The sequence below is a fragment of the Centruroides vittatus genome, unplaced genomic scaffold (assembly GCF_030686945.1).
Source record: "Centruroides vittatus isolate TY-2023 unplaced genomic scaffold, ASM3068694v2 contig_3060, whole genome shotgun sequence".
Taxonomy (NCBI): domain Eukaryota; kingdom Metazoa; phylum Arthropoda; class Arachnida; order Scorpiones; family Buthidae; genus Centruroides; species Centruroides vittatus.
This window is the reverse complement of record NW_027121964.1, coordinates 349,347-367,891: the sequence shown is the minus strand read 5'-3', so window position 1 is coordinate 367,891 and position 18,545 is coordinate 349,347. Positions and strand designations below refer to the sequence as shown.

Below are 18,545 nucleotides of genomic sequence, written 5' to 3'. Positions count from 1 at the left end.
TTTTATATTTTACTTTATATTGTAATTGTATGATTATTTCTAGTTTCCTGTTTTTTACGGAATGGGGAAGTACTGCACCACTATTAGAAAAAGCTTACATGGATGGATCAGAACGTGTTAAACTTGTAGAACACAAAATAGTTTATCCTTATGGAGTGACTGTAGACTTTCCTAATGAACATGTATACTGGGTGGATACTTATTTAGATTTTGTGGAAAGAGTTAATTATGATGGTTCAAATCGAAGGACTGTTATCAGAGGAATGCCTGTAAGTTAGTTAAAAAATGTAAAAATTTTTTTTCAGTATAATGGTTACATATTTACATTTCAACTTCTTAATTGTTTTCAATATCATAGATTGTTAAATTATTTTTCTATTAAAAACACACTATATATTTTTCAAATGCAAACACAAAATGTTAATTGTGTTCTCAAAAGATATATTTATTTTACTGGAAATTGACATTTATTTTATTAATTTATATGAATTAAAAAATAATATAAATTAACATTATATGTTAGTATAAATCTGTTGTTATTATTATCATCATCACAAGCAATATTAAACACAAATTGATAACAAAACAAAAAACACAATTAGATTTAGAGAATACACTTTATAATATTATGATCTAATTAATTAAAATGATAACAGAACACAAAATAAAACTGAAACTCAAATATTTTTTAATACATTTTGTTATTAGAAATAAATCCTGAATTAGTTGTTGAGACCTGCAAACTTTAATTAAAATTTGGTATGGAATTGAATACAGTAGATAATTAATAAAATTGATTTTGAAATTTTTATATTATAATTGTTTTTAATGTTATAAATTTATTGTTAACAACATTTAATATAATTAATAAGTGAGTTATATAATTGGAGTAAATATTTACAGATGCGAATTTTATATGGAATCACAGTATTTGAACAATATTTATATGTTACCAGCTGGAATGGAAATAAAATATTAGCAGTTCATAAGTATAATCATACTGATATAAGAGTTATAAAATCCAATCTTACACGTCCATTTTCTATACATGTTTATCACAGACAAAGACAACCTAAAGGTATGTAAATATTTTATGATGATTTTATATTTTGTTATTCTTATGATGTACTGATTAATCATTTGTTAATTGTTAATAGTATTAATTAGCTCCTCCATTAGTTAATTGTTAATTCTCTAATAAACAGAGTAATTGGTAAATAATTATGCCGTTGGAAATATATAATTTAATAATTTTTAATTTAAAAAGTAATAAACATAAAAATGACATTGATAAGGTTGTCATATCTTTAAATAATGATAATTCTAAATAATAAAGGCTACACATTCAGTTTAGTTGGAATATGCTAGCTTTTTGTATCTGTGTTTTCAATTGGAAATTTTTATTCAAACTGAAAAAATTTCTATATTTCTAATTTTTAAGAAATATATATTTTTAAGGCTAAGCATCATTCTTATAGCCAGTTATCACATTTGATTGATTAATTTTCAGTGTTATCTGCTTATTTTTGAAAGAAATTTTTCATTTTTAGTTCAAACCCAGGTTTGCAGTTTGCAGTTCAAAACCAGATGGTTGGCATATAGCCTACCATCTGGTTACTATCTAACCTAATTATTATAGATAGGTTAGATAGTTATATTGATCACCCAAAAATAGGAGATAATCTACCAGAGATGTTACGGGAGCAAAGGAAGAGAGTGCATATTGCACCCAAGCATTTTTAATTTAAGAATCCTGTTTATTCAATGAATGTAGTTCTTATTTATGTGCCAATTGCATCAATTTTAAGTACATAGTCAACCATGCAATTCTCCTCTTTAACATCTTGCATATCATGCAATCAAGCTTGTTACAAGACAGTGTGGACATGATGCTAAGCAAAAGAGACTTTTTTTTCCTTTATTATGTGAATATAAAAACATACTAATAGTATATTCAGTATACTAACATACTAGTATACTGAATAAACCAATAGAGATTTCTGTTGTTTATTATTATTTCTATTATTTCAATTGTTTCCTTCTAACCATTGGTTATTAAGAATTCTTACTAACCAATGATTAGAAGGGGGAAAACAAAACATTCAAAGTCTTTTTCTCCTTCTCTCCTTTGTATACAAATCAAATATCTGACTACTAGAATTTATATCAGTAACCCAACTTGATGAGGATGATTTATATAATTATTTTTCAATATTTTCATATAACTTTAAAACCAGAAATAAATAATAAAATAAAGATTTATATATTTAATTTGCAAATTCTAGGCAAAATTATTGTCATGAAAAATTAAAACTAAAAAATGCTGTTCATAAACCAGGCTAACTCAAGAAAGCTGCCAGAGGACTATGAGGAATTTTAACTCTGGCATTGTGAAGATGTCACAATAAATAATTACTTGTTGTCTTATAAAGTTCAGCTATTACGCTAGATTTTTACTTTGTCTATTTGCTTCACAATATTCACTTTTATGTCTGCTATAAATTTTCTATTATTGCATGAAATTTGCATGAAATGCCATATTTAAACACCATGTTTTTTTCCCCCTCTCTTGATGTGGTCTTCTCTTTCTTTGATGTAATATTACATAATTCAAAATTTATTTTTATGAATAGAATATCAATTTATGATATTGAGCTTATGGAAATTACAATTTGATTAATGATGGTTTTCCAGGAACAAGTTAGGTTATAAAAGTTGTAGGTTTACTATAGCTAATAGTGTGTTACCTAATATGAGAATAAATCTAGTAATTCTGATCTAGTAATTATGTAGTTATTGGAATGATATTCTGGTGATTTAACTAAAATGCAAAAATGTTTTTATATTTTATTATTATTATTATTCAATACACTATGTATTTATAAAATTTTATGTATGAATTTTGTGGATATTTATAAAATTGATATATGGAGGATATAGTTCTTTCGACTTTGGAAAGTCTAACAATGAAAAATTTGAGATGTGAAATAAAATTAAGTTACATTTGTTTACATTTGTATTTTCTATTGCATTTTAATCAAGAAGATAATGAAAATTTCTTTCTTTTCAGTTCCACATCCTTGCAGTGTAATGAATGGTAATTGTGAACACATATGCGTAGTATTTTATAAAAATGAAATTCCTATTGCTCGGTGTAAATGTAAAGCTGGATATAAATTGATTCTTGAGAGAAAATGCGTAGGTATGATAAGTTGAAATTTTCTTATTTAAGAATTTATTTCACTACTTATACAAATTTAAAAGAAATCATGTTGTATACTAAGATATTTCCTTTGAAATAAAGCTATAATGCAAAAAAAAATTAGAAAAAAATATAAAAATATGTAATACAGTGGGTGATTGGTTAACGAACAGTTTGGACTGTGAACAAATTGGACAATGAACACATTCATGAAAGATTTTTGTTTGGATAACAAATGCATGTTCGGATAATGAACTCCTCACAGAACAAACAAGAAGATTGGTCTTCCCTTGTCTCCAGGTGACAATTCAAAACCTTTCGGAGCTTGGGAGACGTCAACATTGACGCTCAACCCAATACTGATTGGATAGTATTCCTTCGAACTTTGGAATGCCCCCTTGTAATTCCAGCCTTTTGTTTACCTTTGACAAATAATTTTTTTGTAGTCTTTGCGAGACTGTTGGGTGGGCACTCGTTAAGTTTTGCATTGGTTTTTATTTTTGAAAGGTGAGAGTCTAACTGTTTCATTGGATATTCGTTAATGTTTTAACACCAAATTTCAAATTTCATCCGGGCCTCACATTTACATAACTTTTTATGCGCTAGTTGATTTCTGTTCTCTGAATTTTTGTAAGTACTTTCCTGAACTTTTTATTTAAAAAAGAAACTGATAATATTATGGAGTTTAAAATGAGTGGAGTTTCAAGAACTGTGCTCACAGCAGAAACCAAGCAAGAGATAATAGCCAAGGTAGAGAGTGGGCAGAATATGTCTGAGGTTGCTAGGCAGTATGGCTTGAACAGGTCTACAGTAGGCACAATATTAGCTAAGAAAGATATAATCAAGAAGATTCAAGCAGCTAAAGGACTAATGAAAATCACATCTGAGAAGTAAAGAACATTGAAGAGCTCATAATGGAAACTTATCTGATGATCCAAGAACTCTTAAATGAAGAACACCAAGAAACCCAGCGAAATGTTCTTCTGAAAAAGAGAAAGACGAAAGAGGAGCAATGCTGACATCTACTATTAAAGATCTTTTGAAGAAGTGGGAGGATGTTAGAACAACAGTCATCCAAATGGCATCCAAAACAGATTGAGGTTAATAGGCTTGGGGATCTCTACAATGACAATGCTATTAATTACTTTTGAAAAAATCCTGAAGAAGAGAGAAAAGAAATAGACATTGGACAGATTCTTTAACCCCCACAAATGGAAAAGACTGTGTATATATAGTAAGAAAGTATATAATTTTTTATTTTTAGGGTATCCAGAACAAATTAATCAAATTCCCATAAAAATGTATGGTAAATAGATAATCTGTTAACGAACAATTCAGGTAGCGAATATGGTCTTGGTATGGATTAAGTTCATTGACCAATCACCCACTGTATATGTTTTTAAGACTAATTAAAATTACTGTATTTTACAGACTATAAGACGCACTTTTTTCTTTGAAAAATTGCCTCCAAAATTCAGGTGCGTCTTATAGTCCGTAGCGTCTTATAGTCCGTAAAATACGGTATATGGAAAAATTTTGAGATTATCAAATTAATTGTTGGTTCTTTAAAGAAAGTTGAAAAATAGTTAAAAGAGATTGTCTATTCAATGGAATATAAGTTATTGAATTTGCCCTCTAAAATATATTTAATGTTAATAGTAAAAATAATAAATGGATATAATTTTTAATAAATTTAAAATAGTTTGCTGTTAATTTAAAACTTGAATTGATCAAAAGCAAATTCTACAATTTAGTTAACAGTTTAAATTTGTTAAAACTATCAAATGAATTGTATTGGCCACAACAACAAAAAGTAGAAAGAGCTAGCAAAGTTTAATCAGTTATAATCTCTCTGAAATATTAGAACAAATTTTAATCAATTATATCTGTTTTCATATTTTTCAAACAACAGGAGAAGATGAGACATTTCAGAAAGAACACGTAACATCTGTGTTTAATAATAAGTTATTTGACACTTTTAGCGTTATGAAATATAAAAATAAATTTATTATTAAAATCAAATTTAAAATTTGAGATTGTCATTATAAGACGTTACGAATTGATTTAAGGTTAATTATAAAAGGAGTGTAATTACAGAAAAGAAATTATGATTTATAGACTAATGCATAAATGTGTTTAAATCAGATTGGTAATGATTCTTGTTTATTTTAATAATTTTTAAATCATCAATAAGCATTAGTGTAGGCCAAACATGTCAGTAATGAAACAAAGATAGTTGGATTAACAGAAATAGCAAAAATAAGACTATTGAGAGCTGATTCTTGAAGAATGTTTTTTTTTTTTTTTTTTTTTGTAACTCTTTCCGCCCTGCGGGCACTAAGAGGGCCTCTTTTTAGTAGGCCCATTATGGGTTCGGCCAGGCCCACAATGGGGCGGCCGGGTGGTGAGGGACGGGGACCGACATATCCGGACGGACCACCCCCAAAAAATTCCTGGGGATTTCTCGACCCGTCCGGATTCGATCCCGGGTCCCCCAGGGTGGTAGGCTGCTAACCTTGACCGCTCGGCCATCCGGCCGCTTCTTGAAGAATGTTGGTTAAATGGGTGAACAAAATTTGCTTTCTGATTTTTGTTTATTAATTTTTAAAAATGTTAGAATAACATTTTTAAAAATTTGTATAAGACACAAACTATAAACTTTTAATTTATATGGAAAGGCAGATCTGACAAAATGACTACCTCCTGATTTGAGTATTCACAAATTTGATTCTTTCTACAGCATGTTTTATTACTATGATCAAAACTTTTGATGATAAATTGTTTATATTAGAGGATTTTTAATTCATTCATTTAAGTTTCAAATTTATCAAAATCTCTCTTGCAAAAATAAAAAATTTATTGCCAGAAAGTTTATCAGCAGCCGTAGAGCATGTTTGAGAATGTCTTTTTCCACAACATGCTCCATCTAAATTTGTGAATGTTTAAGAGGCAGTTGTTTGCAAAACCTTATTTTTTGTTTTTGAGTTATGTAAGTTTCCTGTTTTCCATTTGTGTGTGGGTTTTTTTTTAATTACAATCATCAAGAATCACAATGTCCTTTGCTCTTGTTGTGCATACAAAGTTATCAAACTTTATTTTTGTTTATAGGGACGAAAAAATAGTTGTTTGCCATAGTCGAAAAAATAGACGTTTGTCCATAGGGACGAAAAAATAGGGACTATACATAGAATAATTTTTACAATAAAATAATTATGAAACCAAGAAAACCTAACAAGAATAACGTCAGAGTTGTAAATTAAGCTATATGTATAATGATAATGAAATAATAGAATCAAATACTAATAGAAATCAATATAGATGATAATGGCAGAATTTCTTTAAATAGAATCAAGAATAGCTGTACAAATTTCGGTTAATGTGTACCTAGGTAGCCAAGATGGCCGACCTGCTGGTAATCTCGATCCAGGTTACTTAGTGACATCAAGATGGCGGCCATCTTGACTGCGATTTACGATGGAGCAGATGTGATCACGTGATTTGCTCCACGATTTATTAAATACTAAATCCCGATTTTAGAATTTAAGGATTTTGTTAAAATAATTACTATTTCGAAATATTAAAAAATAAATAAAAATATAATGTTATTACTTACGTCATTGTGCATGCTGCTGTTCCCCTCTTTTTTTCCGACGCTTGATTTGGACAGGAATTGATACTGTTTGACTACTTGTCTTTCTGTTCTTCTTTCTTTCGTTCCTACTTTTATCGGTATCATCATCAGTAATATTGCATTTCTTTCTTTCCTTCGACCATGTTTTTTACTTTTTTCTGAATATTAGAAACTGGCTGCAGGGACTGTCTCGGGTTCTATTTTTAGCGTGATTTCAGAACGATCGTTTACTTAACAGATAAAACAGCTCTTGTCTTCTCGACATATTCCCCCTACAACCCATTTCGTACTTTTTAGTCTGCGGCCTTTTTCATATTTTCGTTTACATATGACAGTCTCGTCGATTTCGACGGTTTTCTTCGGACCTCCGATTTTAAACGACGTCATATTGTGCAGAGCAACTAGCATAACAAAACGTATATGGTTGGACCAGTCGACAGCAGCCTTATTTGAAATGCCTACAGCAATACCCGAGGTGGTCGAAGAGCATTCCAATGCAATGTAATGCCATATAAAAGAAAAGATTCTACTCCACGATATTTTTCCACATTTACCTTTAAAGGTTCCTTTGAATGCAGAACTATTTCTTCGACATTTTTTGCATCTCATCAAACATGAATCTCGGTCGTGTCGATAAAAAAATTTGACATGAATTGGAACAATTCTTACAAACACTTCCTCAATATGCTGTAATCCTAGACTCACCGCAAACTTAAAACCTTTATCGATTCTGGGGTCCATACCTAATTCGGAAAATTCAGATTCGAGCACTCGATAGAAATCATGGGTGGTACACGCTGCACAAAACTCTTGGGAATAAATATTGAAAAAACTCATAACTATCCAATTAATACTAAATGAAAAACTTCGAAAAGAAGAAAAAATTACGTCTAAAGTCAAAAATTAATCAAATCGACGCAATTATCACACCTGTTACCACTTTCCGCCGATAACTCTACACGAAATGCGTTGTTACTATTAATTTGCATATCACAACGCAATAGTTCGCAGCTCCCTCCATCTTGACGTCACTAAGTAACTTGGATCGAGATTACCGGCAGGTCGGCCATCTTGGCTACCTAGGTACACATTAACCCAAATTTCAATGAGATATATAATTTGACAAAACTGGAAAAGTAATCAAACAAAAAAAGCAGTACACCTTGTATAACTCCAGCAATATGTTTAATCAACCGAGAACATTTTTGACATACTTCCATAGATCTTATTCAGTGGAACATCAAACTTAAATGAAAAAGAACAAAAAGAACATTCAAAAAACATATTGAATGCAACATAAATAATTTAAATTAGAAAGAATGGGAGGAACATTCTAAATCAATGAAACATTCATACAATTCAAATATAAGGGATATAAGAAATAAATAAATACATATTATAATCAAAACTTAAAAACATAAATACAAGCAAACATAAATGTTAAAAGATTATTGTGATTATATTTGGATAGATTGATAATTTTTATTTATTACAATAATTATTTGCTTTTATGACTATATATGCATTAACCTAATATAAAATTAAGATACGTCTAATATATCTAAATTTTACTTTATAGCTGCCAAGCAAGGACAGTTTCTTGTATATAGCAGAGGAAGACCAGGTGGAATTAAAGGCATAACAATGGGTTCAGGTGGTAAACAAGAAGAAGTTATGGTACCAGTAATGGGATTGAAACGTCCAGTAGCTTTGGATTTTGATGCTCAATCACGCTATATTTATTATTCGGATGTGCAAAGATTTATTATTGAAAAACAAAAAATTGATGGATCAGAAAGGGAAATTTATTTAGATGAAGGTAATTTTTGTATTTTGGTTTTATTATTATTTTTAATTAAATTCATAGATATTTTAAAATAAAATCATAGATTATATTTATATAATGTACAATAATCAGTAAGACATCTTTTGATTTCAGCACAAAAAAAAATATATTTATAATATATATATGTACAGTACATATATATTTTTTATATATTTCTGTAATTAGACTGACATTTTAATTGTTAGTCATCTGCAGTGATGATATTCAGCGGGTCCGCACAGGTTCGGCCAAGCCCGTTGTTAAAATTTTCCAAACCTTGTTAAACACACGTAACATTTCTCAGTGGTTTTGTTTCTTTTAAAAAATATATTAAAATATACGTATTATACTCTGTAACACTACTAAACTAGAGCCTTAGACCGTTCATAGTTTCCGAGAAAACTGCTTGGAGCATGAGTCGGTTCCAAGGTAGCCAGTTAGTTGTTAGATGTGTGCGAGTCTTGACGAAAATTTTTTTGTTAGCGAACCCTTTGTTAAATATTTTGAATGGTCATCTGTATTATTAGACTCCAATCAATCAAGTCAAATTTTATTAAAGGTACTATTGCTAATTTGGGCCTTTTCCAAAAAATGTTTTACTATTTAATATTATATTTCAACTTACCTATTTTGTTAAAAGTTTAGAAGAAAGTAAGTTTTTATAAAAAAATATTTAAAATAAAAAATTTTTTACAATTAATTAAATTTGTATATCAGTATATGTTAGTTATATCAATAGATTTGATCAGTGATATTTTCTTACATTATTATTGTTTTTACAATATACAAAATATTTTGAAAGATCAATATTAATTGATTTCAATGTCTTATCTTTATGATACTGATCTTATCTTTGTCTAATGTAAGAAATTGCATTACAGTATGAAAATGTTTAACACACTCTTAAATTAGAATTTGTCATAAATCTTTTAGCTATTGATACTGTGTGTTTTCCTTTTACTGGTAAAGAACTACTACTACTAGTATTATCAGCATGTTGTACTGTTTTCTTAATCTTCTTGTGTATGTAAGAATTAGTTAAATTGTTTATTGGAAAACTGTGAATTAGTTAAACCATTTATTGGAAAAATATGGGACTTATCACTATCTTGAGCTTCATTTAATTCCTCATTCCTAAGCTTTATAGATGACAGATGAGAGAAAGTCCTTTTAATTAACTTATGAAAAGGTTCCAATTTATGTGGTGTGAAGTCATAAGACATCTGAATCAATAACTTCTCAGTTGTGGAAGTCTCTATTAGCATATTTACTTTCAGATTTAAAAATAATTACATCTAAATAATTAAATATTGTTGAATTAATTTGCTCTAGCTTTAGTTGGATTCCTGTATCATTTAAACTGATTTTACCATTAGACCATATTGTAAGCAGGTCATCATCCACATATTGGTAAATTAACTTTATTATTAACTTTATAGTTAGCCACCACTGAGTCCTCAACCGATTTTATTACCATTTCTGCTAAATCCTCAGAACTGGTGAATTTGTAGACACCCATATTAGCTGCTTATAAAAATTGTAGTGCAAGCAAGGGTTTAATAAGATTAAATTACAATAGTTAGTTACACTTTTTTATGTATTAACTGCTAAATTAAAATGCTTAGTTATGTCATTAGCTAATATGTTTACCATAGTTGTTTTGATGGAAAGGAAAAGACTTAAATAATCATGTACTATTATTGTATATCATCATTTTCTCATTTAATGCTAGATAGATCCAAATCTATTTTGTTCTTTACTAAATGACCTAATAAAGGCTGAAAACATTTCTAGATTAATGAATGGTTTCACTGGCTTTGTAAACAGATATGTTAAATTTATATTTAGAAATAATGCCAAGTTTTGTTTATTTTGAAGTTAGAAAAAGAAATAATTACATAAAGGAACAAAACCTTCTTGATGATATAGAAACATAATCAACAGAAAAAGTTTAATAATATTTCTAATCTTAAATAGAAACTGTTTTTTAGAATTGATATAATTTGGCAAACGTTTATTATGAACTAGCAGATAAGCCTGGCGTTGCTTGGGCAAAAAGTAATGGTAGCGAAGATTAAGATTAGCCAATCTTACCTGTTTTCACAGAATGCAAGAATTAGGTCCCCCTGTTTCCAGACTAATTAGAGAATTTTAGATGGGTCTAAAAATATGTTTGATTTCCCACAAAAACACAAAAAACTGCATCTGCACCTGTAAATCTTGCATGTCGCTTTCTCTTTACACTTCCATTGTTAACACTCCTATTGTTAACACTTCCATTCTTAACACTTTCATTGTTAACACCTCTATTGTTAAGGAATACACTTCTTTCATCTTCACGTGGTACCCTACTAAATGTGGTACTCTACTAAAATGCAGTTAAAAACAAAAAATTGTATCAAAAATAGTACAGTAGAAGTTGCGTTCTTTAGGATAAGCCTTAATTCTTTCCCTCTCCACCATGGGCAAAATTTCAAAAAATTCCTTATTAGTGTATGTTCTCGTGACATACCCTAAGGGTGCGACTATGCAGATGTGAGAGAGCGAATTTTCCAAGTGAGCGAGAATATGTGGTGAGAAGAGGCAAGACGCGATAAATATCAAAACCTGTCAGATAGGTGCTAGAACCAGAAATTCACTCTCGCCAGTGTTATTTCTCGCTTCTCGCTTGTGCATGGTTTTCCTTTGCGAAAACTAAATCGCTCGCAACCTCTTGCTCGCTCTAAATTCGTGTCTGTATAGTCGCACCCTAACTGTGTACAAATTTCAACTTTCAACTCCTAGCTGTTTGGGCTTTGCGTTTATTATTATTATCATCATCAACTCATCTCAATTATATATACAGATAGAAATATTGATGATATTAATAAACTAAACAAAATTGAAAAAATGAATAATTTTAAGGAAGCTAGGAGAAAATATTGTTAATAAATGCAATGCCAGATCACTTTCAGCCTCTTCAGAATAAGTTATGCATGTAGTTGATATAATATGAAAACTAATTTATTTAATTTATAAATTTGTGTGTCATTTTTAATTTTAGTATTTAAAAATTTTTTGTATTTGAAGTAATTCAAATGAAATCTTTTTAACATAAAATAAGGAAATTCATTTAAAAATTTTTTCAGGATTAAACAATTGTGTAGGATTAGCTGTAGACTGGATGGGACGTAATCTGTATTGGACAGATGAAGGACTTTTGGCAATTTTTGTTGCTCGATTGAGTAATTCAACAATTCGGAAAAGAATTGTTCATTTAAATATGTCACATCCTCGAGCTATTGTAGTTGATCCAAAACGAGGGTGAGGAAACTAAATTATAGAATATTAATTTTTGTATAGTATGAGTTGTGATTGTCTTTTAATATAAAAAATAGATAATGCAAGTTGTCATAAAAGAAGTGTTACCATTTTCTTTTGCCACCATTTTTTTCTTTTGAAGTTATGTCAGTTTTTATTTGAAAGACATGTAGCACATAATTGGAAAGATCGAATAAACTATTGATAAAAAAAATATAAATATATTGTTTCATTTAAAAATTATTTAAAAACAAAATGATGATGCTTCTTCTATGACATCCATATTAAGATTAGTAAATTATATATTATTATTATATTTAATTATTATTTGTAATTATTAAAAAGTAAAAACAATTTTCATTCCTTTGAATTTCTGGTTTATTTTAATTGTGATTACAACTTTCTGAAATCTTAAGATACTGTATTGAAAATCTCATACTTAATAATAGCAACAGACAGTTACCGAATAATATAAATTTATATTGATATTGTTTTACACTTATGAAAATTACACTTATAATAAACCACAATACTACTACTCAGACCTTTAACATGCAATATAATTTTAAATTTCAAATGTTTTAAGTTGTCTTTAAACAACTTTCTTCAGGACAAAAAAGAAACCAGTTTTAATTCGAAAAGAACAACAAAAGCTGGAATTAAAATTGTACTACTTGTTTAAAGATCGGAGTAGTAGTACGTGTAGGAGTAGTACGATCGGAGTAGTAGTAGTGGTTTATATTATTTTATAGCTACATTATTTTTTTTATGATCTAGTAAAAGTTATACAACAATTATATATAATAATACTTTTAAGTGGATTGTAGTTTTCATTAGATATCTATCATAATCTTAAATTTAATTTTTATTTTAATTGTTGAATTTAAAATTACAATATATAAATTCTTTATCTGTAATCAAAATACTGTTTTTATAGTGTCAAGCTTATTTTCTAAAAATTACTATGCATCTATTAAGTTTATGTTTAAATTTACTTCAGTTGTCAGTAAATTTTTTCAAACTAAGTTCTTCAGGCTGCTTAAAATTTATTTTCATTTTGTCCTAAGTTAGATTTACTTTAAGTTAAAGTTCTAATTTTTGATACTCTATTAAGTGGCTATTTTTACTTAATAAATAATTTAATAGGAATGAATTAACAACATACTGTATATGAAGAATATATTTTTATAATACAAGATATACACTTGCATGCGAAACTTAAGCAACAATGTAATTTTTAAGCAGACGGCCATGAAATTGTAGAAAAGGGCTTGTTGAAATAGCTGCTGATTTGTAATCTTACCAAATGAATCATCAAGCACAAAACAACAAAGTGTAGCCACAATGTGTGCTGATGATACACTTTGCATTTTGCGACCCTTTTGGGCTGAATGTCATCAGCCATGATGGATAATGTAATGGGAGATTAGCAAAATTTTAAGTTTACAGCTATTTTGACTATACAAAAGTATAGTTCTTAAAGTTAAATATCAAATATACACAAAATTATACAAATATGTCATATTTCTATGTATTAATTATTTCAATATTTGAAATTGTTTCATTTTGTAAATTTTGAAGATTGATTACTTTCTTTGATTAATGTATGTCTAATATATATTTTATTCTTAATTGTAATGTAAGTATTTTAAGAATTATTGAAATGTTTTCAAAACTTAATATAAAGTTATGACATTTAACTTTTATCTGTTAATAATTAAAATTATATTATTGAAACATGAATTAAGTTACGTCCTAAGAAAGTATACATATTTATTTTCAGATACATGTATTGGTCTGACTGGTCTACTGAACCCCATTCTAATACAGAAAACCAATTTGAAGGAAAAATTGAACGAGCATATATGGACGGAACACACAGAGAAGTTTTTGTATCTAATTTACAATGGCCCAATGGCTTAAGTTTAGATTATGCAGATAAAAAATTATACTGGTGTGATTCTTTCCTACATCGCATTGAAAGAATAAATTTAGATGGAACTAATAGAGAGGTATATATAAAATTTTTTAATCTAAAAAGTTAGTATTTTGTTTTATGTAATACAGAATTTAAAAACAACTCCTTTCTTGGTGTTGCAACTTTCACAAACATCAATGTACAGTACATAATGAAATAATATAAATGATATTTCAATTTAGTTATACTGAGACATTTAGTTACTAATTTTATGAAAAATATATACAAGTTTAATACTACTGCGCTTTAGTAAAGCGGAACTTTTATAAGTCGGATGTAGATCATATTACATGTGAGTAATAAATATGAATGCAATCTATAAAAAGGTACCTTTGGTCAGAATAATCAGTTTTCATTTTTCGGGTGAATCTTATTCCGCATAGTAAGAGGAGTATTTAAAAAAAAAAACTTGATTGGTTAAAAATTGAATGACGTACAACATTTTGAGAATTTAGATGTAAAGCCCTTGAGATGACTATTGTCCTTGAAATTGTTAAAGTATATTCAATGTTTTATTTGTGAAATTCAATAATTTAATTTGGAACATCAGATTTTATATGATTTGATGTTTTTTCTTAATTTTGTAAGTGAATTTGTAAATTTACAATTATTTCAGATTTTATTACAAGGAGAAGAATTACAACATCCTTATGGTTTGGTTCATCATGATCAGTTTTTATTTTGGACAGAATTTCAACAAGGATTTATACAAAGGTTTTCAATACCAGAGAAAACCATAACTACATTGGTTAAAGAAAACCCTCCTGTCTTTGAAATTAAATTATTTGATAGAAGTTCTCAAACAGGTATGATTAATCACATTTAAAACATTTATATTTTTAATAATAATAATAATAATAATAAATGATGATATAATTAAATTGAAAAATTAATTATTTAAATAGGAATGAAATTGACTTGATATTTCTGAAGTAACAATATGTAACATTTGATATTTTTGTATTTTATATTTTTACTTCAAAATTTAAGCATTTTTATTTTATTCCTTCCTTTCATAGTTTTATTTTAAATATAATAATAAATAAAATTTTCATATCGTTTCTAATTGTTAAATATGACATTCAAGTATATAAATGTTTTAATGAAGTTCAGAATTAAATATTAAATTTTATTTAATTTTTACTAAATATTTGTATAACTGTCATATATAGAATCTCAAGGCTGATGAAATATTATTATTACTTATTGAGACGTAAAAATTTATTATCCTAAAGTAGAAATAAAACTAAATGTAAATGCTCCACTTAAAAAATAAATTTACATAAGATTTTTATTTCTGTCGTTAAGCTGGTATCCAAAAAGTAAGTATAATTATCAGATTTATATTTACTGCAAAAATGAACACAACTAATAGTAGAAAAATGTATAATATTACCATACATGCACAAAAATCAATATTTATTCAACAGTTATGTTAAAAAGAAAATTTATGCAAACTATGCAATGGTTTTCAACTGGGTTGCTAATAATAAGTTACATATAAGAAGTACAATAATTCAACATTGATAAAGAATTAGGGGTGCTGCAAGACAAAAAACCAAGTTGAGGATGCCGCTTGCAGAAAAAAGTTGAAAAACACTGTGTTGTTATATTAAATTTGCTAATTTTACTAAAACTCCTAAATATTATTTATAGGCAATAATGATTGCTCAAACAATAACGGTGGCTGTGAAGAACTTTGTTTATCAATTCCCGGAGGAAAAAGTGTTTGTGCTTGTAGTGATGGCAATGTTTCTTCTGGAGACGGATTTTCATGCGAAGGTATTTAGTGTTTTTATTTTAAAAACATGTTATTATTACTTCAAAAAAATTTGATTTTACTTTGTTTAATTGACTTGAAAAATTACTTTTAATCTTCTGAAGGTTATTTTATTTATTTATAAAAATATCTTTTAATTTGGATTTCAGAATGCAGTCAGTTTTTGCCCTTTTATTGTTAATATTCAAGATTTGTAGTTATATTTAAGAGTAGATAATAATATGAAAAATTATAATAAAATTTTTAGTAATTCATAAAACTACTACAGCTATATATGGCATTACATATTACAGCAAGCCTTCATCTAATGTTGCTTTGTTATGACATGTTGAGAGAAGATAAAAGTACATTTATAATCATTTAAAATTATCATTTTTGAATGTTTTTTTACTCTATTCAAACTATTGTTTTTGAATTCTAAAAAAAAAATATGTGTAGTAGTTATCAAGATAATGAACAGAAATTTTAATTAAATTGAACTTAGATTTTAAAGATTACAGAGAATTATTTATTAATATTTGAAAATAGAAATGTGCAATAAAGAATGTGACTGAATTAATAAACAATAATTATTTTAAAGTAGTGAATTAAAAGTACTAATTACTGAAATTATTCAAATATTTTTTAGGTTCTCTTAATTATACAACTCCTCCACGCTGTCACAGTGATGAGTTTGAGTGTGTCAAAAATCTGAGATGCATTGACAAACGATATTTATGTGATGGTGATAATGATTGCGGAGATGGATCCGACGAAGATTCCTCTCCAAATGGAGTTTGTGGTAATAATTCTTAAAAATTTTATTTCTAACAACATTGGAAAATTACAAATAATTTAAAGATAATAACTTTTTATATTAAAAATAATTTCAAATATTATAGCATAAGTCGTATTATTTTGCAATTTCTAAATTGTTACTTTTCTGATTATTTTATCATAGTTCATTTGAATCATTCCATACTAACAGGATACAATTCACATACCTTATACATAACATGAAAAATGTATGAATCAAAGCTGCCATACTAACAGGATACAATCCACATACCTTATACATAACATGAAAAATGTATGAATCAAAGCTGCCATAAACCACCTTTTATTCGAAGGTTCTCAAAACAATTTTTGTAAGTTTAACAGATAAAAGAGAACTCATTGGTACACCATGTTTTTGCAGATAATAGCAACCATTAAAATGGGAGTAATTGTTGTTGACCATCAATTATAATATTTTTCTTATTGTCAGAACCTAATGGATACCAAGACCATTGTTTAACATTTATTTATTTATTTATTTATTTATTTATTTATTGTCCATAACTGTGTCCATAACTGAAGTTGACATTGGTGACATTAATGCAAGTTAAACCTCAAATTTGTGAAAAAATACTTCATGAAAAACTTTTGATTTTTGAAATTTTAGATAACAGATTACCATCCTGTATTTAGTTTTGTCATAATTTATATCATTATTACCAGACGTTGCAAATATACTACGAATTTCTACTTTTAGATCATCACCAAAACTCGTTTGAATTGAGTTTGGATGGTAGAAACATCTGGCAACATTGTTATATACTAGTCCCTATAGTCCATACAAGTTTATTCTTTGCAGAATGAGGACCACTTCTCACAAATTAAATTTGCAATGCAAATTGCATAATCACATGTATGAGAAGTGTTGAAAATATAAAATAAAGGAATGAAATATTATGTTGAAAAAGTAAAATTGCAAGTTTCGATGGTTCGAGTAGCAGAACTCTTTAATTTTTTTTAATATAACAACTTTTAACTTAATAATAACAACTCTTAACTTTTTCAACATAAAAATTTGTTTCTGTTTTTCATTTTACAATTCAAATCAAGCACTTAATCAGATATGTCTTTTGGCACACTCATGATAATAGAGCCTGTCTGTGTGTGTTGTGCACTTCTGCATGCTTGCTTGTGGCAGTGCTGTTTATAAGATTTAAGATACAGTAAAAAGCATTGAAAAATAAATTTTGCATTATTTACTATTTTATATTAAAAAAAATTTACAGTACGAAGAATTACTTTTTATATATATTTAATAAAATAAATTGTTAATATATTTTTAAAAAATATACTTGAAACAAAATTTTAATTATTAAAATAATTAAACTTGTAAAATAAGATATTTAGTTTGAGGTCCTAATTTTAAATATAATGTTAGACTTATGATGATTATTATCTTCATTATTAATATAATATTATCAATAATTATATTTTTAGAAAAAGTGACTTGTCATGGAGATCAATATAAATGTGACAAAAACAGATGTATCTCAATCCATTGGGTTTGTGATGGTGAAAAAGATTGTGTTGATGGCTCTGATGAAGAACCAATTGTGAAATGTAAAAGTAAGTAATTATTTTCATTATTATAAATTTTGTTTTTTATAACAAGTACAAAGTAAAGCTTGAATTATACGATAAAAGCTCTTTAATATTAAATTTACATATTTGTTATATTATTATTAATAGTAATACTGAAGGATATTATTCTTGATGTTGAAATCTTTATTCAACAGTTTAGATAAAAATTAAATTTTCATTCCTGTATCTTAAATTTTTAAGGTGCCATTATTACTAAAAATTTAGTGTCAGTTTTTTATTTTGAAATATTTCATTAATTTATTTATAGTTATAAATAAAAAAAATTAAACAGATTGAAAAAAATCTGAATTAGGAGACTATTATACTTTGATGAAAATTCTCTTTAATTTTTTTTTTTTTACATCTGAAGATGGAAAAATAAAATGTTCCAAAAAGTTTTCTTATTAAAAATGAACAATTAATTCTTATAAA

General features: G+C 27.4%; 1 protein-coding gene across 6 annotated transcripts in view; it reads left to right on the top strand.

The window, feature by feature from the left end:
• Nucleotides 1-18,545, top strand: part of LRP1 (LDL receptor protein 1) — a 271,088-nt gene that overhangs the window by 57,014 nt on the left and 195,529 nt on the right. For all 6 annotated transcript variants that reach the window (XM_067267543.1, XM_067267545.1, XM_067267547.1 and 3 more), the window contains exons 10-19: nucleotides 44-269; nucleotides 904-1,078; nucleotides 3,071-3,202; nucleotides 8,413-8,652; nucleotides 11,787-11,961; nucleotides 13,742-13,970; nucleotides 14,553-14,742; nucleotides 15,593-15,718; nucleotides 16,345-16,497; nucleotides 17,970-18,098. In XM_067267543.1, the coding sequence (XP_067123644.1) occupies nucleotides 44-269; nucleotides 904-1,078; nucleotides 3,071-3,202; nucleotides 8,413-8,652; nucleotides 11,787-11,961; nucleotides 13,742-13,970; nucleotides 14,553-14,742; nucleotides 15,593-15,718; nucleotides 16,345-16,497; nucleotides 17,970-18,098 (1,775 nt within the window). The remainder of the gene's footprint in view (nucleotides 1-43; nucleotides 270-903; nucleotides 1,079-3,070; nucleotides 3,203-8,412; nucleotides 8,653-11,786; nucleotides 11,962-13,741; nucleotides 13,971-14,552; nucleotides 14,743-15,592; nucleotides 15,719-16,344; nucleotides 16,498-17,969; nucleotides 18,099-18,545) is intronic.